At 37.3% G+C, this 23,746-nt stretch overlaps 2 protein-coding genes across 2 annotated transcripts; one reads left to right on the plus strand and one right to left on the minus strand.

Annotated features, from left to right (window-relative positions):
• Positions 1-8,412: 8,412 nt before the first annotated feature.
• On the plus strand, positions 8,413-8,844 carry LOC142609115 (uncharacterized). The gene has a single exon (XM_075780741.1). It carries the CDS (start codon positions 8,413-8,415, stop codon positions 8,842-8,844), a length of 432 nt encoding a protein of 143 aa, XP_075636856.1.
• Positions 8,845-20,903: 12,059 nt separating this feature from the next.
• Positions 20,904-23,182, minus strand: LOC142609116 (UDP-glycosyltransferase 71K1-like). Its single transcript, XM_075780742.1, has 3 exons — positions 22,582-23,182; positions 21,843-22,198; positions 20,904-21,468 (listed from the first exon to the last, which is right to left on the minus strand). Exons 1-3 carry the CDS (start codon positions 23,143-23,145, stop codon positions 20,904-20,906), a joined length of 1,485 nt encoding a protein of 494 aa, XP_075636857.1. The 5' UTR covers positions 23,146-23,182.
• Between the last annotated feature and the right edge of the window lie 564 nt (positions 23,183-23,746).

Consider the following 23,746-nt stretch of genomic DNA (forward strand, 5'->3'; position numbering starts at 1 on the left):
GCGTGAGGGAGAGGGGGGGGGGGAAGATAAAAAGACAAGATTGAAAGTAAAAAACTAATCTAAAAAAATAAATCAATATTAATAACAAAATAAATAAGCAAATATATGCTAATGTAATTGTCATATAGAATCTAACATAAAATGTAAACTTTAATTTATTTTTTCACACCTAGCTTATTTTACTCAATTGCTCTTGACGATTTTCCATATTTTAAAACGGCTGTATGATTTCTTTACACTTAATAGTCTTAAATATATCTTTCTCAATATACGTGACTAAGCAATCATTCATCCACCAGTCTCCTATTTAATTGTGTAATCGATTTTTAATTATGTTCATTGTTGAAAATGCTCTTTCAACAGTAGTTGTTGTAACTGGTAAGATCAATGCTAAGGTCACTAATGAGTAAACCAATGGATATGAAACATCCTTTTTCATTTCTACCATTGTAGATGCTCATTTTTTGTAAGCCCAGCAGGAAGGAAGGCCCAAAGTCATGGGTAAAAGAGAGTAGTATGGAAATGCCATTAAGCTAAGTGGCAGGAATGATGGATAATGGGTTTATAAAACAAATAAATGGACCCTGAGGAAGTAAGTGGGCCTAAAAGGGCCCGGAAGAAAGAAATGACAAACCCATGGGCTGTATGGATGTAGAAAAGTGAGAATGGGCCACGGCTGTCACAGCAGGCCCAAGGTAATGTAAAGTAAAGAAAGTAAGGGGCAATGGAGAACCCATAAACCTCAAGGAAAAAGTGAGAAGTACTTCGGCCAAGGAAGCCCAAGGAGTTAGTAGGAGCCCATGGGAAACACAGAATTGGAAAGGCCAATGATGCTCTAAGAAAGTAAGAGAGCCAATGATGTCCAAACGAAAGTAGGTGGGACAAGGGAGCCCGTGAGTGACAAAGGGTCCAATGAGATTATTGGGCCTTCTGAGAGAGAGTGAACTAAAAAGCCCAAAGAGGCCCAGCAGGCTTGGGTCAAGCAAACCTCTCAGCAGGCATAGCAGAATGATGTGGCAGGAAATAAGTAACAAGGGGCTGGAAACATAAGAACAACCCACAATCTGGCAAGGCTCGCCCCCGGAGAAAACCAAACCATAAATGCAAAGCTAGGGAAAAGAGCCCATGCCAAAACAAGCCAAAAACGAGTGGCAGACTGGATAGTTTGACTTTCAGACCGCGGCAGACAGATGAGCAGCAGGTAGAATTTGAATAAGCATGGAGGCAAGGCATGCGCAAGGCCCAAGCACCACCAGCCTGTACCTAGCCAATACAGGAAATGGTGAGGTCATGGGTCAGAGGTAAGGGGGTATGGTCTAGCGGTAGGGAGGGGGAAAAACTCATTTTCATGTTTTCTGCTCAAGCTCTTTTGGAGACAATGTCCTGCTGGGATGACATACTACCCAAAAGAGGCAAAGCTGAGTTGGAACCACTAGGTGCATGCCATGAGGGATAGAGAAAAGGAGAGTATTTACACCGTGACAGGTAAGAGTGCCACGGCGAGCAAGCAAACAAGAAAAAAAGCCTTCTCTGTTTGGTGAGGCAGAGTGGCACTGGCTAGGTGACTGACCAGTCAGTGATGGTTGGCAAAGAAACCCACGCCAGACAAAAACGGTTAAAGGCTAAAATGGTAAAAGTCAAGCACGGTTGGCTCTATATAAGGAACCCTATTGTGCATGGCTAAGGGGGACGACAACCTCTGTGAGATAATCACTAGAGTCGCAGAAACAGGGGAGTAAGAAAAAACAAGAAGAAAAAAAGAGAAAGAATAAAAGGAGAATAAAAACAAAAAAGAAAGAAAGGAAAGGATTAAAGGAATTGAGAGGAGAAGTAAGAGAGAGAGGAGAGAACAGAGTGATTTGCATGCACCAAATGGGTTAATCTCCCTCTCCCCCTCGAACCCATGCTTTCTGGTAACAAAAAAAGGATTTCACCCAACCCAAGTCACTTAGGTCCGCTCCTTTAAAGCAGCTAATTTCTCTCTCAGAGAGATTAGTAGCATTGAAGAAGTGGTTCCCCTTCTTGATGTAGACTCTGCAGAATGGTTTAACGCGGCAGGCTGACACTTATTTCTTTAATATGCTCGTTGTTCTCGATTCAATACTTATTCTTTTGTTACTATTATGTAAAACGGGCACTCCTCATCAAGGCCCACTGTCTATTTTATCTAAATTCCCATTATTGTCTTTATTATGAGTCCGTTTGGATAGAACTTATTGCTGAAAACTGAAAACTGAAAACTGAAAATACTGTACAAAAATAATTTTTTAATGTGTAAAAATTACTGTTCATCCCAAAAAGTACTGTTCATTGGCCTAAAATCACTGTTTATGGCCAATGAACAGTGACACATGCGCGTGGAAAAAAAAAAAAAAAAAACTGGCCAGACGTGGACGCAGCCCTCCTATCCAAACGCATTCTATATCTACCTGCTGTAGTTAACGTAACAGTTCTGCTTGCCATAAGCGTATGATCAAGACCTGATTAACAAGAGCATTGTTTGCGCAGAAACAGGACCGAGAAGGTTTTCTCTTGGACCGGTCCCAACTCCTTGATCCAGAACTCTTTGGGCTTGGTGTAGTGGCAGGCGGCTCAGCCCAACACTTGCAAAAAAGGCCCACACAACCATCTTTTCAACAAGCTATCCAATTCCATTAAGTGCTGAAAACTCTTCAGTGGACTGCATGTCATGGATGTATGTCTCAAGTTGGTTATCCAAGAAAGAAACTTGAACTATTGAAAAATCACTTGGATAAAACTGAGCAAGCCGAATCAATTTCTCCTTGTTGAATGTTGAAAATAAGTTATCTGGGTTCAAACACGCAACACAAAGTAATAATTCTGAATGTTCAAAACGACTATTAAGTTCCTGAAGTTGCATATCTATAATGGTACAAAAAAGCTCCACTTGATAATGATGTGAAATTCTTCATGTTTTGAGCTTTTCGTCGTGACCAAGGTTGAAATAAATCATCCATATCAGGGACATCAATATTATTTTTCGCACAAAATGCAGAAACCTCCTCTAGCAAAGAGTTCCACCATCATCTCTCATGACCTGTAAATGTTGCTTTGAAATGCTAACCAACTTCATAGCAGTCACAATATCTTGATCTTTTCATTGTAATGCTTGTGACAACTCATTACTTATGCCAAGCACATCTTTCATCAAATGTAAATCAAACACGAATTCAAATGTTTGGAGTAAACCAATTAAGATATTTGCTTCTGCTCTCTGATTAGAATCTAAACCATCTTCTATAATAGTTTCAATCACATCAATTATAGAAGAAAACATGTGAATAAGATTAACAAGGGCACCATAATGAGAACTCCAACGTGTATATCCAGGTATTTTTAGACTCATTTCTTGATTCAAGCCACGACCAGTTAAAATTTCATTATTTTTTATTGCTCCTATAACTTAAGCACTACGTTTTTCGTGAAGAATATCATGACGTTTGCATGATGCTCCAACAATATTGAATAACTTTGCAACAAAGTTAGAAAAGGTTGCAAACTGGATGTGATTTTTTGCTACTGCAACTAATGTTAGTTGAAGCTGAAGTGCAAAGCAATTGATATAATGGGAAAAAGGATTATCTTGTCCCCGCAATCTACTAATGCTTAAGCTATGTTTATTAAATACTTCCTCAATTGCAATCTTTAGTGTCATTGTTCCTGTATTATTAACATGTGTAATGCCTAAAAAGTGCTCATTCACATGTCCCAATTTGTCTACATAACACAAAGCAAATGCCAATTGTTCTTTAGTAGACATATCATGTGATTCATCAACTATAATAGCAAATAATGAGTCTCCAATATCTTTAACAATAACATTTATTATCTCAATGGCTACAACATTTGCTATTTCTTTTTGGATATAAGGAAAGGTCATTTGATGATTTTCAGGAGCATTTTCGAGGATTGCCTTATCAATTTCTTCATGGTCCTTTGTAAGAAATTGTAATAATTCAAGAAAATTTCCTTGATTATTGGAGTCTTTGTATTCATCATGGCTACGAAATGCTAATCCCTGTTGTTGTAGAAAACAAATACAATCTACTGATGCATTCAAACGAGTTTGATATTCCCTTTTCTCAACATCTGATTGCTTGTTTATAACTGTTTGAATACTTTGTCTCTGATTTAACAAAGCTTCAAATTTTCTTTGAGTTATATTATGTGCGCTATTGTGATCCCCAACGTGATTCTGTAATTTTTTTTTTTCCAATTTTTGAATCCTTTAGTAACAAATGAGTCTCCACCTCTTTGATCACCAGTATCAGGTTGAAAAAGACAACAATATAGACAATATGCAACATCTTTCGTAATGCTATATTCCAACCAACTAGCATACTCTTTGAACCACAATGGATTAAATTGACGATTTGTTTTGCTGAATTGACTTTGTGGAAAATCATGGTCAGCTGGTTGACAAGGTTTATTTTGTAGATAATGCTTTCTAATTTGATCTCTTTAATTAGAATGATAATCAGAAATTTATATTCTTAAACCAGGATTCGTGGGAAGATTTGCAACATCCTCTTCGATATGATTTCATTTAGGATTTGATCTGGTCATTATTTTGATCAGGATTCTCCATAATCTCAATTAACTAAAAATATATATGTCATATCATTAAAATAAAGAAAAATAATTATCAATTTATGGTTAAGAATAATCAAATTAAGAGATCAATATAAATACAAACAGTTTAAACATATAATTTAAATTATAAATTCATGGTAAAGAATAGTCAAATCAAGGGATCCCAGTTTAAACATATAATTTGATTCTTCAAAAAATAAAATAAATAAATAAAGCAAAGTAAAAGTATTAAGAGTATGCAATATATCTATGAATGTTTATACGTGACTCAGTGGCTTGAATGCTTTTAAAAACCTAGCTTGAATGCTTTTAAAAACTCAACAGAAACTCTAAGGTACAAACCAAAAGAGACTGGTATCAAAAGATATATATATATATATATATATATATATATATATATATATATATATATATATATATATATATATATATATATATATATATATATATATATATATATATTTGATGGGAGGCATCAGGGACAGCTGTATAGACCGTTGGAAGCCCATCAAAGCTCACATCATTGACCATGAAGCGTTACCAAAAGAAGCATTAAACCACCATAACAGCCACAACGGCTAGGGGCTACGAGAATGTATATATACAACCCTCCCAGCACCAGCATAAGGTACGGAAACACCTAGAAATACTTATTGTTGCACTACTATATTAATTAATTCTTTTGCAAAGAGCTTTCATATACTGACTTTAGCATCGGAGGCGCTGTGGCAAGCACCGCACCGGTGACCACTCCGAGGGAGCTACCTTATTGTTTCCATGGCCACAAGGAAGAGGGTTTGGCTCCATCTGGACACACTCACCTCGACTGACGAATTTGCACTTCATCAGTTTGGCGCCGTCTGTGGGGACGACATTTTCGTACTCAGATTCGAAAACGTAGTTTCTATCAACTTCTATATTCAGATGGAGTCCAACCAGGATTCAACAGCCTTAGCTCAGCAAGTCCAAGCTCTTGCGGCCACCGTTGAAGAGCTCACCTGACAGAATCAGGAAATGAGACTACGATTTCAACAGGAGGAGAATCGGTCCAAAGCCAACCAGGAGGATGAGGGAGATAGCCATGGAAGAAGTGACCGCCGAGGGCCTACTACTCTAGATGAACAGAACTCAGATCTTCTTTGAGAGATGAGGAAGGAGATGGACGAGTTGAGGAATGCCATTAAGGAGAAAACAGACTAGAGCCTGGATAGAATGGTCAAGGCAACAGATTCTCCCTTCACTACGGTGGTCTTGGAATGCCCTGTGCTGTAGAAATTTCGATTGCCTCAGCTTGAGCCGTTTGACGGACTTAAGGATCCCCAGGACCACCTCAATACCTTCAAGACGACATTAGGCCTCCAACAACCTCCTGACGAAATACTGTGTTGTTCCTTCCCTACTACTTTTAAAAGAGCTACAAGGGAGTGGTTCACGAAGTTGCCAAGTTTGTCTATCGACATCTTCGAACAGTTGAGCAGTGCCTTTTTGAGCCACTTCGTCGGAGGACAACGTCCTAAGAGGCCAGCAGACCATTTACTCACTATTAGACAAGGGGAGAAGGAAACCCTGCGGTCGTATGTGAAACGCTTTACTCGAGAGACCTTGGAGATAGATGATGTTGATGACAAAGTACAGTTGATGACCTTTAAGGCAGGGCTGAAGTCCATAGAATTTGTGGTTTCACTTGCAAAGAATCCTCCTAAGACGATGGCAGAAATGCTCCTGAAGGCATAAAAATACATGAATGCTGAAGATGCATTAGCAGCCATAAGAGACGTAGAGAAGCCAGGAAAAGAGGGAATGAAGGAGGACGATCGTAGAAGACAAAAAAGGGAGCGTCCAGATCGTTGGACCAGTGACGGAGGCAAAAGCAAAGACGAAAAAACTCCTCAGGCAATACCAGATGAAGTTGAATCCTAGCAAGTGTGTCTTTGGTGTAGCCTCGGGAAAATTCTTGGGATTCATGGTGTCCCAAAGGGGGATAGAAGCAAACCCGGAGAAGGTGCATGCCATACTCAACATGACATCGCCCAAGACCGTTAAAGAAGTCTAGAAGCTCACAGGAAGGATTGTTGCACTCAATAGGTTCGTCTCTAAAGCGACGGACAAATGCTTGCCCTTCTTTAAGACATTGAAGCAGGCATTCGCCTAGATTGATGAATGTGAGGCAGGGTTTCAGGAACTCAAACGTTACCTGAGTAATCCACCCCTCTTGAGTCCATCCAAGGAAGGGGAAAACTTATATTTGTATTTGGCAGTATCAGCCTCGGCCGTGAGCGCAACCCTAATTCGAGAAGAGGACAAGAAGTAGCTCCCAATTTACTACGTTAGTCAAGCTTTCCAAAGTGCTGAAGAAAAGTACCCAAAGATTGAAAAGATTGCATTCGCGTTAATAGTAGCCTCGCACAAACTATGATCATATTTTCAGGCGAACCCTATTATCGTGATGACGGATCAACCTATTAAGAAATCCATGAACAAGCCTGAAGCAGCAGGGAGAATGGTCCAATGGGCAATCAAACTCCGCCAGTTCGACATTGAGTACCATCCCAGGACAGCCATTAAGGCACAAGCCTTGGCGGACTTCATCTCTGAGTTCACCCTCCTAGATAAGAACGGTCTCACCGACGAAATAGAACAGTGGACGATATAGACCGACGGTTCGTCAGCTCAAAAGAGGGGGGAGTAGGGGTCGTCATAATCGCCCCTGACGGAGAAATGCTCAAATACGGAGTTCAACTGAAATTCCCGGCCACCAATAATGAGGCCGAGTACTAAGGAATACTGACGGGATTGAGACTCGGGAAGGCATTTGGGGCTAAGAACCTGCTAGTCCAGAGTGATTCGAAGCTGGTGATAGGACAGATTAAGGAAGAATATGAAGTAAAGGAGGAAAGAATGCAGAAATACCTCAGGCTGACGAAGCATCTGACTCAGGAATTTGATAAAGTGGAATTTGTGTAGATCCCTAGAAGCCAGAACATTTTAGCAGACGAAGTCGAGAAGCTGGCATCGTCAGAAGAGCGATTGGCGAGCATGGGCTTGGTGATGGAAGTCTAGAAACGCCACAGCATCGAGAAAATCTCCACATTCCCAATCCAGAGCACAGGTAGCTGGATGACACCAATCATATCCTTTCTCCAGGATGGGCATCTCCCTCAAGACATCGAGGAGGCCAGGAAGATCAGGAAGAGAGCAGCCAGGTTCACAATCCTGAACAACGCACTATACAAGAAAGGCTTTTCCATGCCTTACCTAAAGTGTGTGGACAAAGAAGAAGCCAAATATATTTTGTAGGAGATCTATGAAGGAGTTTGCGGAGACCGTGCAGGCCCTAGATCACCGGTAAGTAAAGTTATCAGAACCGGTTATTTCTGGCCTACAATGCAAGTAGATTCAAGGGAGCTCGTCAAGAAGTGCGACAAGTGCCAAAGGTTTAGGAATGTTCAATGCCTTCCAGCAGAGAGACTGACGACGATATCCTCCCCTTGGCCCTTTGCACGATGGGGAATCAACATCGTCGGCCCGTTGCCTCAAGGTAAAGGACAGATAAAATTCCTACTAGTCGCCATCGATTACTTCACAAAGTGGGTCGAAGCAGAGGCATTGGCAACCATCATTGAAGCCAGAATCCAAAACTTCATATGGAAAAACATAATTTGCAGGTTTGGGATTCCACGGACGATCATATCAGATAATGGGCGGAAATTCGACAATTAAAGCTTCAGGGACTTCTGTTTAGGCCTAGGGATCAAGAACCAGTTCTCATCCCCGGAACATTCACAGGCAAATGGATAGATGGAGGTGACAAATCGGACACTACTCAAGATTATCAAGGCCAAATTGAACGATGCAAAGGGCACCTGGTTGGAAGAATTACCCAACGTCTTGTGGGCTTATAGGACCACAACAAGAACCCCAACAGGAGAAACCCCCTTCAGACTCACCTATGGCACCGAGGCAGTAATCCCGGTCGAGGTGGGAACAACCAGCATCAGGCGAGAGATGTTCCACGAGGAGAGTAATGACGACCAGCTACATGTCAACCTGGATTGTCTAGACGAAGTGAGAGAGAAAGCCTCCGATAAGATGACGAAGTACCAGCAAAAGATGGCCGAGTACTACAATAAGAGAGTGAAGCTCAGGCGACTTGACATAGGAGACCTCGTCCTATGCAAGGTTACCCCAGCAACCAGAGACTCTACCCAAGGAAAGCTCGGCCCCACATGAGAAGGACCCTATCGGGTCGTCTATTATTCCAGACAAGACAGTTATCACCTAGAGACCCTAGACGGGCAGAGACTCCCGTGACCATGGAACATTGAGCACTTGAAGAAATACCACCAATAGATGTAACAGATGATTGTACTCGTTCCCGAAAGCAATAAAAAGAACTATTCAGCCAATGTTTTAATGAGTGCAGATTTTGTAATGTGAAAGTCGCCCAAAAATGGCTAAGTAACAAGATTTCGCCTAGACGGATATAAGTTACTAACGAAGCCAAAAGATTGACAAGATCCCTAAGAGGGTGTAAGTCACAGAAAAAAAAAGGCTAAGTAACAAAATTCCGCTTAGACGGATGTAAGTTACTGACAAAGTTAAAAAGATTGACAAGATCCCTAAGAGGGTGTAAGTCATAGAAAAAAATAGCTAAGTAACAAAATTCCGCCTAGACGGATGTAAGTTACTGACGAAGCCAAAAGATTGACAAGATCCTTAAGAGGGTGTAAGTCACAGAAAAAAAAAAGACTAAGTAACAAAATTCAGCCTAGACGAATGTAAGTTATTGACAAAGCCAAAAGATTGACAAGATCCCTAAGAGGGTGTAAGTCACAGAAAGAAAAGAAAAAGTGGCTAAGTAATAAGATTCTGCCTAGACGGATGTAAGTTACTAATGAAATCAAAAGACAAGAACCTTGCAACAAACATGTTCAAGAGAGAGCATCTTTTGAAAAAGGCCCAGGCTGAATCTGAGTTCTTAACCAGTTCACCAAAACCCTCGACAAGAACCCTTGAGAAGGTATGAGTCACAGGAAATCAACTAAATAACAGAATCCACGTCGACGGGAGCAAATTGTTGACGAAGAAAAGGAAGGGTCATAACTAAAATTTTTTTGCTAAGGAAAACTACAGGAACATAAATCACAAGCAAGTAAGTATGCAATTGCCAATTTAATTTAAGCCCAAAAACAGCGGGCAGTTACCATTGTTTTTACACCCAAACCAAAGGCCCATAAACACTAGGCCAAAGATATTGTTCTCAAAGTAGACTTACAAAAGGCCCAAAACATAATGGGCACCAAAAAAAAAAAAAAAAAAAGAGAAAGGAATTTTTTGTAAGTGATAAGTTTAGGCATTGGCGGCGACGTCATCTCTGGTGGGGGCACTCTCAGGAGCATCACCTTCTGGAGCCGAGGACTGAGCAGCTTCGTCAACCGCCATCTCCTTATCCACCTCTTCTAAATCTAAGTTCTCCAGATCCACTCTGGTGGGATACTTGACAAGGTACCTCCTCAGAAGCTCAAAACCCTTGAAGTACCAACTGAAGAGGACGGTGTTGAACTCGCCAGTCTGCTAGAAAGTCTCAACAACCTTAGCAGCAATGGTTTTGAGCTTCTCCTTGGCATCTAGAAGTTGTTCGTCTTTCTCCAAGGTTAGCTGACGCTCAGCTTTGAGGTCGTCACTCAAGGTCTTGACTTTTTCCTTTAGGGTGGTGGCCTCGCCCATAGAGTCGATGAGTTTCTACTTTAGCGTAGAATTCTCCGCCTCCAAAGTCTCCATCCTGGATGCTAGAGACGTCACCTTGGCCTCCTGAGTGAGGTACTCAGAAGTAATATGAAGACTTTCCCCCAACACCTGAAAAGAAAATTGAAGCCGTTGGTACAATGGGAAAGAAAAAGAAAGAGACTAAAAGTTGCACAAACATTTTACCTGAACAAATTTGTGGATGTGGCGAGTCGCAACCTCATTGAAGGGCATGCCAGAAAAGACCTTCAGGTCCTCAGTAGTCACGACCCCGTGTGCCCTTTCCACCGCCAGTCTCTCGTCGTCCCAGACGGTAGATGAGCGAGAATCGGCCTTCTCCTTCCCTCTGTCAGATAAGCGCGGCCTATTAGAGGCGGAAGTAGGGATCTCTTTAATCGAAGTGGTAGGAGAGGCCGTCCTCGTTGTTTCAGTGCCAGAAACAATGGGAGTGATGGAGACAGTTGGAGTAACGGAGGGACCTTTCCCTGTGACACGCACCAGTCCGGAGAAGAATCACAGAGAAAGATCGGAGAAGAAAACGCTCGGAGCAATGATTGGAAGTTTGAAAAGATGAAAGGGAAAAATGAGGAGAGGAGAAGTTTAAAAACCAAGGCTCAAAAAACTAAAATTCAACGGGAAACTCAAGGGTCATACAGTTGGAGCATTAACTCCACTAGTCAGAATGTGCCACGTGGCCACGACGCATGTGGCGCAGCCACTATGTAGTTAATGCAGAGCGAAATCCCAAGAGTTATAAAGACCTTTCATCTTCTACGATCGTCATGACACGTCACGACGACCACAGAATCCAGGGGTAGCTGATGGGATTGACGAACTCGACTTCTCTAGACGACCTCATCCAAACCAACGAGGCAGTATTGACAGACGGACTAACTAGGTGCCTCTGACGATATAAGCCACATTACTGACGAAGGAAAGAAGTCATTCAATGCGGTCAAATAAATGCCTCGGACAGTTACAGGGACAGCTGTACAGACCGTTGGAAGCCCATCAAAGCTCACATCATTGACCATGAAGCATTACCAAAAGAAGCATTAAACCACCATAACAGTCACAATGGCTAGGGGCTACGGGAATGTATATATACAACCTTCCCAGCACCAGCATAAGGTACGGAAGCACCTAGAAATACTTATTGTTGCACTACTGTATTAATTAATTCTTTTGCAAAGAGCTTCCATATATTGACTTTGGCATCAGAGGCGCTGTGGAAGACACCACACCGATTAACACTCTAAGGGAGCTACCTAATTGTTTCCATAGCCACAGGGAAGAGGGTTTGGCTCCATTTGGATGCACTCACCTTGACTGACGAATTTGCACTTCATCATTATCAAGTGGTAAAAAAGTGATGTCAACAGTAAATTCAGATAAAATTGAGTAGAAACTTAGCAACTCAAAATTTGTAAAATATACCACAAAAATTGTTGTCTATGACTTACCTAAAGCCACGGTTCTCATGCCCAAATGTTGTTTCTCTTACTTGGGGTTCACCTAGGATTCCCATGCTCCCAATGCATAGAAACACAACTCATAATGCAGCTTAATCATCAAGCCATGTCATGATATGATTTTAGTGTACCCCATTGGGGCTCAAGTGGGTTCCACTATTAAGGCTAACCACTGGTCCATAGAAACACAACTCATAATGCAGCTTAATCATCAAGCCATGTCATGATATGATTTTAGTGTACCCCATTGGGGCTCAAGTGGGTTCCACTATTAAGGCTAACCACTGGTCCAATTGGATATATTCGGGGAGTTTCACCATCCAAAAAAGAGCTTAAAGCATATGATTCCATCTCTACAAGTGTATTTACTATAATCCCCTTTACATGTTAGGGTGTGTGCCCTTAAATCCTATTGTATGATGTTATGTATGATATTATGTTTAACATCATGTATGACATGATGTATGACTTAATATTGTGTTTAATAAATTTGTTTTATTATTATCTAAAAACAATGGCAACATGAATATTGAGATATTATCATATAGTCCATGAGATGCATTGTATGTGATTTAGTCACAGAAAATGTTAATCATAAGTTTCTTGTAAACTCAAAATGTAGTTCGTAGTCGGTGATGAAATCGGGCATTTCATCTGCAAAGACTATAACATATCAACTAAGATGATTTGTTTTGATCATGAAAATTGAGATTTCTAGTTGATATGTTGGTATGTTTTAAGAGTTAAAACATATTAAACTGGACCGCTGTGAGATTTATTATTCTCCTAACGACTGTCAAATGAATAATAAACTCACGACTTATATTTGCATGAACTCTTAATCTTGAGAGAATAATGGATTTGATCATGAGGTGTTGGTTGCTTTGATATATTAGGAGTGAGATCTAAAGTAACGGTCAAAACCTCCATATGTTGGGCAACCACATTTAGTGTTGATGGAACATATATTCTCAAGATGGAATTCATAATCTCTTAGCAGAGATATAAAATATTTTTCTTGAGATAAGTTTAATGGGTTTGTTATTCAGAGAGTTAGGCCTAACCACTTTAGTAAGGAGTTACTAAAATATATGTTTATGGAATTGGATTTCATAAATATATGATGAATAACTTAAAGGATTAAACTGGGTATTCAAGGATAAGATGTAATAATTTACAAAGTGGCAGTCTACATTCATGACTTTGTGTTACTATGAATATTTTATGAAGGGGTTGCATGTACAATAAAGTCTTGGGATATAATTTATAAATATGGCCTAGAGTGCAACTATATTTATATAGTGGTATTAAATATAGTTAATGGTAACTTTGAACTTGTCAAGAGTTGACAGAAAAGCCCAACGCCCATTTGAGCTAGTGTCTTATTGGTCTCTTTTGGTCCCACTCTAAGCCACACACTTAAGCCCAATTGGAAAGGCCTAAAAGGCCAGCCCAATCAGATAATCCGTTAGATACAAAAGGAGAAACATACATAATTTTCTGTAGAGAATTGTAAGAACACTATTGTGAAGTGGTGTAAGAAGTGTTAGACACTTTTTGACATTCTCCCTTTGGAATTAATTGAGAGACCACACATCTTGGACGTTAGTGAAATTGGAGTAAAGATTGAAAGTGTTTCCAAGTGCTTTTGATCTTTGGTTTTGAAATTCACCGCTCCAAGATACACTCTCTTGTTCTCAAATTCTGAAACTTATATAGTACATGTTAACTTTTATGAATGAAGTAGATTTTTTTTTTTTTTGCTGCGTATGTTTTTGTATGCGCTACAAACATGTATATTTCCATCATTACATCCTTAAATCTTTGCACGAGCTTCATAGTAGCAGCATACCCATCTTCCTTCATGAATAACGGTGTAGGCAGAACATGAATTAATAATTTAAGAGTTACAATTTTTTTTCCCTCAAAACTTTTTACAACTACTAAGGTGACCAATTGTAAATGATAGACATTAAAATGATATTAATAGTGAGTCATGAAGATAATTATTAAGAACTTGACAAATAAACTGTTTGTGAAATTTGTTGTGAATATAATAATATATACTATTGATACAAATTTATTGCAATAATCAATAATAAAATATTGTGTTTGTAGCATTACTCAACTTGAAAAGAACCGGGTTGACAAACTGGATAGCCTACTCAGTTGGAGTTCTTCTACTCAGTATCGACTAGGTCATGCCGAGTCAGATGGTAAAGCATAAGACCAAGAAATGATGCACCGGATGTTAAGAACAAAAAAGGAGGGATACCAAACTCATTGCCTACTTCAACCATTGGAGTTGTTAAGAAATCAAGGACTAACCCAACCACTCGGAATTAATGAGCTGGACTCAACAAGTTCAGCAACCACACGATTGACATGGGCCTTGTAATTATCTATAGAGGTGCAAAAAGGGAAAGGATCAGTAGGTTTCTGGCTTTTTCAAAAGCTTTGGCGAAGGAGGGTCAGCTTGGGGTAGGTCTATGAGTTTGATACAAGGCTCAGTGTCTGCAACGGATGGTAAATATGTGATTGAGTTTGAGTCCAAGAGGTGCTTCATGATAAGAATGGTGACTGAGAATCTGTCATCTTGGTTTCTCAGGTGCTTGGCCAGTTCAATTGTTGGGACGAGTTGACTGAACCCTGGTGCTGGGACGAACACAAGCTCTTCTTTCATCTACATCATCATCTATATATGACTCATTGGTTTTTGGGTTCTATTTTTGTTTTGCTCCAATCTTGTTTTCCCTATTAACGTTACTTTTGAACTTCAATGTATACGTGATGTATGTTTTAAACGGCTAATATTGTTTCCCACAATCTGATGTGATGGGGTCCTCTTTTCATTTCATTATAATATTTTTTTTATTAAGTTCAGATTAGGTACAATGTTTCTAGTGTACTAGACCTATGGAATAATGCCGGGTATCTACAAATAAACACGTGTCATAATCTTATAGGTTCAGTGCGACTAGACATTGGACCCAAACCTCCCCATTTATTTATTTATTTTTTTATGGGATTCTTTATTATATTTTGGTTGTTCATGACGATAGAGACAAGAATATATTCTCTCTCAAATTGTAGGAATATCATATTATTTGGTTGCAAAAAGAAAATATTTACTAGCTTGTTGGTTGTTTAAGCATTGTTTTATTTTAAAATTTTATTCAATTTTTGATAGGTAGAAAGGAAAAAGAGGTGAGTAAAAAACGTGGGGGAAAGATATTTTTCTTATTTTCTGTTGAGTGAAATGGAGGGGAGGGAAATGAAATGAAAGGATTTTTCTTTTCCACAAATTTATTCTTCTTTTCCTCTAAAATTGGAAGGATAATGAGAGGTTGAGCGAGAATACTTAAATTCCAATTTTCTAATTAAAATAGGTTCACCATATAAATAATTTTCTTTTATTTTTCTTTAACAATAAAATATAATAAAGGATGAAATTTTTTCCCATGTCTTATAATTTTTTTCTTTTTCTCCTCTCTTCATCCGTTTTTTTCCTCTCTCTCTCTCTCTCCACAAATTTTTCCAATAACATAAATGATAACGGACAACAAGATTTTTGATTTCATGACTACCAGCCCTTTTTGAATATCATTTCATTTGATATGGTTTTTATTTTGGTAAGAGCCAAAGTCTTGTTGAAACTTTTTTATTTTTCCATCTGTACAATGGAAAATGTTACTGGAGAGGACTAAGCACTAACGTTATGTTTGGTTGCAGTTGGGAGAGGGAAAAGAAAAGAAAAGTAATTTTAAATGTTACAGCATTAAGAATTCTTAAGAAATTATATGGGCTGCATTCTGTTTGTTTCGTTGGAAACCTTTTGGAAGGATAGTTTTTCACATTTTTTAGTGTTTGGTAGCAAAAAAAAAATTAGTCAACAAAAACAATTTTTAGTCAACAGAAAATTCTAATAAAAATAAGGCTTATTTTCTATAGGTTGTTTTCCAAAATTTGTTTTTAGAAAACAATCTCTCTCTCACTTGTTGCATCTCCTATAAATACTCTTTTGCATAATTTTTTGGCGCATTCTCTCTCTCATGGTAAGTTCTCTCACTTTTTCTCTAATCATATATTCTTTTCTTTGAATTTCAGGCTCGATTTTTTTTTTCTCTAAGAAATTTTCGGTTCGAAGGATTCTAGGCTTAAGTTACTTTTTTTGCACATAAAAGTGCAAAAAAAGAAAAAAAAGAAAAAGAAGAAGAAGAAGAAGAAGAAGAAAGAATAAATGAAGTAAAAGACAAAAATTTTAAACATAGTGCTTATATTGCTCTAAATTTATTTTACGTGGGACAATTTTCACAATAAATTAATAATATTGTTATATAATGAATGATAATTGTTTAGGGGAATTGCATTTGTTGGCAGATATATTATGCAAATACTATATAGTGACGATATATTATGCAGATAAATTATATATTATGCAGATACCCATATAAGGATGAGACCCATTGCTTTTTATGTGCTATGTATGCAGGGTTAGTTTAATATATTTGGGTACTTGAGGCGAAAACTGAAATTGAAGCCTTTTATATATTTAAATATGATTTAAAAAAATATTACTTAAATTTTATGATCTTATTTTAGATGAAAAATTACTACTAAATAACATGAACCACGTAGATTTGTTTTACAAAGTCTATACACAAAAAGTTTGACAAAACATTTCACACTTGTTGATGTGGCAAATTGACAGTAGTAAGTAAAAAAATGATGTTAGTGATAGACTTAGAGAAGAACTAGTAAAAGTTTTCCAACTCAACCTGTGAAAAGTGTTGTGAATTTTTTTGTGTATTGTTTTTTTTTTTTTTTAATTTTATTTGAGAAGTGATACATTCATAATCTTTTCACAACAAATCCTAGGTGTTAAGTTGTGACTGGTTCTAATTTGAATTCATCACTGAAATTAATTTTTTGTCATTAATAATAGCTTGTAACAACCTATCACTTAGGGTTTATCATGAAAGTGTTGTGAAAAATGTTGTGGACGTAGCATTTTTTTTCTTGTTTTTCATTTGATAAAAAAAATTATTTTATTATTGACTAATATTTGAGCTTAATTAATATTATCATAATGAAAAAAATAACACTATTGGTTAAAATTTGGAGGCATTTTTTCTACTTGGGCCCTTAGGCAACCCCAACCTTTGCTTCTAGTATAGAGTCGGCTCTGTATGTATGTACAGTTCATATGTGTGTGTGTGTGTGCGCGCGCGCGTGTGCATGTTATTGTCCATATATATAAGCAAGATGAGTGGTAGAGATCATGAAATTTAACAACTAATTTTGATTGTATTTATTGTCAAAATTATAGTATGAAAACCAAATTCATTGTTGTTGTTTTTATATATATATATATATATTTTTATATTAATTACATGAGTTGGTTTACCGAACATACATGTTTTAAATTATACAAGAAAAAAAAAATTGCATACCAAACACCAGAAAACATTCTCAACCTTATTTTCAAGATCATTACCAAATACCGGAAAATGAGAGTTTTTTAAAAATTGCTCTTTGAAAAATGAACAATTTTTCAGAAAACGTTAATGCTGAAACAAACCTTAAATACTGTCAGCTCACTCTATTCTGCCTTTTCGTTGCTCAGCTCCTTCGTCAAGGCAAAATTTCCACCCTTATTCAGGACACAATTTAAACCCCAACTTTATGAGTTTTTTGTTTGAATATTTCTTTGTTCGGTCATCAATTTCCACCCTTATTCAGGACACAATTTAAACCTCAACTTTATGAGTTTTTGTTTGACTATTTCTTTGATTGGTCATCACACATACATCTAGTGAGTTTTGAATCCATAAATTCACTTTGTGTCTCTTACTCTTACGTAGAAAGGAGATGTCATTTGAGTTAGAATTTATTGAAGATTTGTAATACTATGGGGCATGCAAAGGGTGCCAAAGGCAGAGAAACGAGGACAAGCTTGCCAATGACCTATTTGTGGCACATCCATATGGTGATTAAAAATCGTTCTTAGACAATGCTCACAAGCCTTGGCCTTAGACCCCGTTAAGAAAGGATTATATATCTCATGGAGGAAAAGAAGAGTAAAGAAGAAGCTTTGCAAGTTTTTCATAATAATATGGGAGCTCATTATGAAAATATTATTCAGGAGAGACTTTTGGAAGGGAAAAGGGTAACGGAGAGAAAAGCTAGAAAGGGACGGAAAAAAACATAATTGGGAAAAATTAAAACAACATCATTTGTCCTAGGTTGGGTACAACAGCCAACAGTAATGTGACATAAGATTATTTGATATAAGCAAAATTTAGATATAATTCCTTAGGTATGTATTTTAAATTTCCTAACCAAATTCAATTTTGTGATTACTTGATTCAAAAAAAAAAAAAAACCCTATACTTAGTGATTACATTGATCGAGGTTACATAAAATTTGATATCTTTTCCCATTACCAATTAAATTCAATTATATAACAGATTCATTAGTCAATAAAACCAAATGATTGAATTTATGTAAAGAACCTCATGTACAACACATACGCACAACTTTACCTAAGTCTTTTTTACTTCCAATAAACTATGAGTTCATTATGTGTATTTATGATTGAACAACACAAGTTTCTTAAAAAAAATAATTGAACAACACAACATTATGTAGGACTGCATCCAATATAACGATAAATAAAATAGACAAGGTCAATAATTAATAAAATACAAGAAGGTTAATTTAGTCCCAACTATTAATTATAATTTGTACAATTTTTTTTAATAATCATTTAAGTTATAAGTACATTTTTATTATGGTTTTGAATACATACTAGACCAGGCTATTCAACTGGGTTAACTATGAACTGGCCATTAAAACGGTTTTTCGAACTAAAAAAAAGGATTTTACTTAAAAAAAATTGCCCTATAGCTTGTTTGAATGGTTGTAATACCCTCTCTCTCTCTCTCTCTCTCTCTCTCTCTCTCTCTCTCTCTCTCTCTCTCTCTCTCTCTCTCTCTCTCTCTCTCTCTCTCTCTCTCAAAGCCTCTTAGCATTCTCTTGATTGATTTAAGCCATTCGAGACATGATATGGCTGAGCTACCACTCAAATGCCATCATGAGTCATGGATGGTGAACAGAGGCAACATTTTCACTAGGTTTAGTTATGCTTTGTATTATTTTATGTTTGTCTTATTCAAGATGTGAAAGTACATTTGAAAATAAAATTATTAATACCATTATTTATATTTTTTATAAATATAATCTATTAATTAATTGATGAGTATTATTATTAAATTATTATAATAGAGTCAAGGTTCGACCTTATGTTATAATCCAATTCAACTTTGATATATATATATATATATTTATACAAGATATAATTTTTACTATAACCTAATCTAAGTGTATATGTGTGTGAAATTATATGTGTATGAAACTTCCTCTTGAAAACTTGAAACCCGGCCCTTGACCCTCACACCTTACAAGCACTTATACTAGTGAAGTAACTACCGTACCAAGGATACGCGATGATAACTTTAATATATTGAACTTCTCTATTTTGCAGTTCTTTTAATTGTCCAGATTTTTAAAACATGCTTTTAATTGCATTCTAAGATTGTCACATAAACACCAATAAAGTGTCCTCTTTTTAAAAATAAAAATAAAAATAAGAATAAAAATTTTATTTCATAAGCTGAAAGAGAATAACATATTACAAGCATAGCACTAAAGGACTCAATAATGAAAACAGAGCAAAGCAATCTCCGTATCTAGCATAAGATTTTTTTTGTTCTCACCTGCAAATACAACGACCGATCATATGTTGCCAACCATATCTTCAATTAAAAGTCCTAAATAAGTAATGGTCTGTTTGGAAGTTTAGAGAGGGAGGGGAGTAGAAGAGAGTAGAAGGGAGGAGAGTAGTGGAGAGGAGAGTAGAGAGGAATGGTTACCCTCCACCTTGTTTGGATGTTTTTAAAATTAGTAAGGAGGAAGGAAGTAATTAACCCTTTCTTTTGTTTGGATATTTTAAAAAATAAGATACAAATGAGATGAAATGATTTAAATAGACAAATTTACCCCTATTTAAAAATGAACTTACAACATTTGTCTATGAATTTTTTTTTTGAGAAAACATTGGTATTAATTTGTTAAATTAAATAATTATTTAATCAACATTCTCATTGCATCAAATACCACTAACTAATAAAATAATAAAACTACTATTAATTATTATAAAATAATTTTTATTACCTTAAAAAAAAATATAATAAAAATAAAAAAACCTTCATAAATTTCTACACTTTCCTCACATTTCTCATCAATCAAACAAAAAGCTAGCTCCACCTCAGTCTATCATATGAATTCAAAATTTTCTGAGCAACCAAACAAAGACCAAGAGAGAGAGATTGAGACCTCTGAACCAATCCTTCTCGGTAATTCAACATCTCCGGCTTCCAAAACCCTAGCACCACCAGCTGAATCCTCGCGAGCAATCAAATTCGGCGCCAAATCGAGCTTGACGGCTTCGCGAACAGGCTCCTTAAGGTGCAGTGGAATTAGAGTGGGGAGCTCCGAAAACGATCCCATCGTCATCGTTTCTACTCTTTAGATTGAGATCGATCGGACTGTGGAGAGACGGTGGCGCAGGCGACGGTTGGTGAGGCTGCAAAGCAGAGGATAACGACGACGAAGAAGCAAAAGGTCTGAGCACGTCCGTGTACAGATCTCCGAACTCGCCGTCATCTTCCATGAGAGAGAGAGAGAGAGAGAGAGAGAGAGAGGTGCGTTTCTTTCTTCTTCTTTTTCTAGAGAGAGAAATAGAAAAAGGGTTGTTTAGCTTCAGTGTTGAAATAGTGAGATTTTTTTTTTCATTCAACTTAAATTTTCTTGGGAAACAAACAAAGGTTATTTATATAATCTATTTGTAATTTTGTTAATTTAAAAAGGGTAAATTAGAGATTTTATTTGGTCAATAATGTATGTATTCTACTCTCCCTCCAAATCTCTCCAATTTGGAGGAATTAAAAAGGACAAGTTAGAGGGAGTTGAAACCCCTCCAATCCCCTCCAAACCCCTCCCCCTCCTTCCTTAAAAAACTTCCAAACAGGGTAATTGAATCACTCTCCCTCCCTTTACTCTACTCCCCCTCCTTTTTTTAACTCCCAAACAGGCCATAAATGAAGATCCACCGTCTATCACAGCCTTCCTACTACTCTCTCCCATCTCTCTCACCCTTCTCCTCACATCACCATTACCTTCCATGACACATCTTATTGCTTTCTCTACCTCATCCTCCAAAACAAGATGATCACCACCATTTCTGTACTCCAATTTCATCTCCACCGCTAATCCCAACTCTTTTACTAGTTTGAATGCATTTAGTTGTTGTTCAGCAAATAATGGCCACGTTACAATTGGTACGCCAAACCACAAGCTCTCCAAGATTGCGTTCCATCCACAATGTGATACAAATCCTCCAATTGCCTTATGTGCCAAAACCTCTACTTGTGGAATCCACTCACATATAATTCCATGCCCACTTGTACGTTCAAGGAATCCTTTAGGCAAAAGATCCTCGATGTTCCTATTGTCATTGGGTCCCGACACTTTCTCCTTTTCCTTTTGTTGTGGCACACGTAAAGACCATAGGAACCTGAAACCAATAAGTCTAAGGTCAAAAAATCTCAGAAAATGTGTGGCCACAATTTTTATGTTAAAACTAATTTTGTCATTATTCATATTCTAATACGGTAGACTATGAGTAATGAATAAAAAATAATAGATTCATGGGTAAGTAATTCACCATTCACAGTTAATCAATTTAGCAAGTTGTGATAAAAATTATAGTAAATAATATGGTCTAATAAGAACTATAAAAAATTTTATTAAAAAATTTATAATTATCTACATGACAAGTTGTTATAGGTAATAATATGATACCAGTAGTGGATTCAAGTAACAAATTTTCAGTTAAATTGTTGGCAAAAATGTTACAAAATTATTGTGTTTATAGATCAGTTTACTCACCTGAACCTACCATTTTGAAGCCCAAATGCTATCTCTCTTACTTGTGGTTCACTCAGGCTTCCCATGCTCCCAAAGGAGAGGAACACAACCGATGACGCAGGTTGATCATCAAGCCATGTCATTATATGCTTATAGTGGACCCCATTGGGGCTCAAGTGGGCCCTACTCGTGAGGCTAATCACTGGTCCAACGGGATAAGCTGGAGGAGTTTCACCATCCAAAAAGGAGTTCAAAGCATTTGATTCCATCTCCATAAATGTATTCACTATAATGCCCTTTACATCCTTAAACCTTTCCACAAGCTTCATAGTAGCAGCATACCCATCTTCCTTTGTGAACAATGGTGTAGGCAGGTCCTGAATCAATAATTACAGAGTCACAATTATTTTTCCTAAAATTTTTCATGACTATTGAGATAATAAAATCTAGAATAGTACATAAATCAACAATTTTAGGCCCAATTTCATATGCTTTGAGTGATAGTCTATCAAAAGTAGTGAATTCACGTAAACAGGTGTATACGTACTATGTAGTGTGTGTTTGGCTCCAAATTAAAAAGTTAGTTTATTTTATTATTCAACTTATTTTTGTTATTATTTATGAGTTTTACTGTACTTTTTGATACCATTCATGAATTCTATTATAATATTTTAGCTAACTTTTATCTTTATCTACCATATTTTTAGTAAAAAAATTTTAATTTCAGTAAAATAAGCGAGTCTATTTAATATTACTTTACCTGAATAGGAACCGGGTTGACAAAACTCGGCATAGCCCACTCAGATCCGGAGTCCTCCAACTCGGCATCAACTCGGTCATCATGCCGTGATAGAAGGTAGAGCATAAGACCAAGAAATGCCGCACTAGCTGTTATGAACAAATAAGAAGGGATACCAAACTCATCGCCCACTTCAACCATTGGAGCAGTGAAGAAATCAAGGACTAACCCGGCGATTCGGGCTGAGCTGGAGTTAGATAGAGACTGATCAACAAGTTCAGCAACCACACGTTTGACATGGGGCTTGTAATTATCTATAGAGGTGCAAAAATAGGTTTCTGGGTATTTTGAAAGCTCGGGCGAAGGAGGGTCAGCTTGGGGTAGGTCAATGAGTTTGATACAAGGCTCAGTGGCCGCTATGGATGGTAAATATGCGATTGAGTTTGGCTCCAAGAGGTGCTTCATGACGAGTATGGTGATTGAGAATCGTTCATCTTGGTGTATCAGGCGCTTGGCAAATTCAATAGTTGGGACAAGGTGACTGAACCCTGGTGCTGGGACGAACACAAGCTCTACTTTCTTCATCTTCTATGACTTTTCGTTTGGGGCTTTTTGGTTTTATCTTTATTTTTTATTTTTGTGGTTTCAATCTTCTTCATGTTTTCCTCTTTAGTATTTGGAAATTCAACATGTGATGTATATACGACGGCTAATCTTATTAAAAGAAATTATTTCCTATAGTTTGATGCGATAAGCAAACTTTTTGTAATCGGTGGGGTCTGGTTGTCATATCACATCTTATTATATATATTCTTAATTTATTAGAGTTTGAATAAGCATTCCAATATAGAAAGAGTTCAAATTTGATTAATCATAGGTTGCCACCTTAGATTTTTCAAACACCAACATGTGGAGCATCACACGGAATTACAGGTCCTTTGTCCCATAAAAAAAATAAAAACAGCGAAAAAGAGCAGGAGTTGCAGCAGGATACCACTTTGCTATCGGAGTGGCTACTATCATTGATTCTTCATTGTGTTTTGTTTTATCATCTCATATAAATTTAACAATGGTTTTTTTTTTTTTTGGGGGGGGGGGGGGGGGGGGGTTCTATTTCCTTCAATTTCACAGCGTTTGATCACCAACATTCGCTTAAATTGCAACCTTTCTGTGATGTTCAAGTTCA

Source organism: Castanea sativa, chromosome 9 (genome assembly GCF_040712315.1).
Source record: "Castanea sativa cultivar Marrone di Chiusa Pesio chromosome 9, ASM4071231v1".
NCBI lineage: Eukaryota > Viridiplantae > Streptophyta > Magnoliopsida > Fagales > Fagaceae > Castanea > Castanea sativa.

Coding starts and splice junctions, on each gene's coding strand:
- LOC142609115 (XM_075780741.1), top strand. CDS start 8,413: ATGGAGGTGACAAATCGGACACTACTCAAGATTATCAAGGCCAAATTG.
- LOC142609116 (XM_075780742.1), bottom strand. CDS start 23,145: ATGAAGAAAGTAGAGCTTGTGTTCGTCCCAGCACCAGGGTTCAGTCAC. Junction 22,199..22,581: donor TCAACCCGGTTCCTATTCAG/GTAAAGTAATAT, acceptor TTATTGATTCAG/GACCTGCCTACACCATTGTT. Junction 21,469..21,842: donor CTTCAAAATGGTAGGTTCAG/GTGAGTAAACTG, acceptor TATTGGTTTCAG/GTTCCTATGGTCTTTACGTG.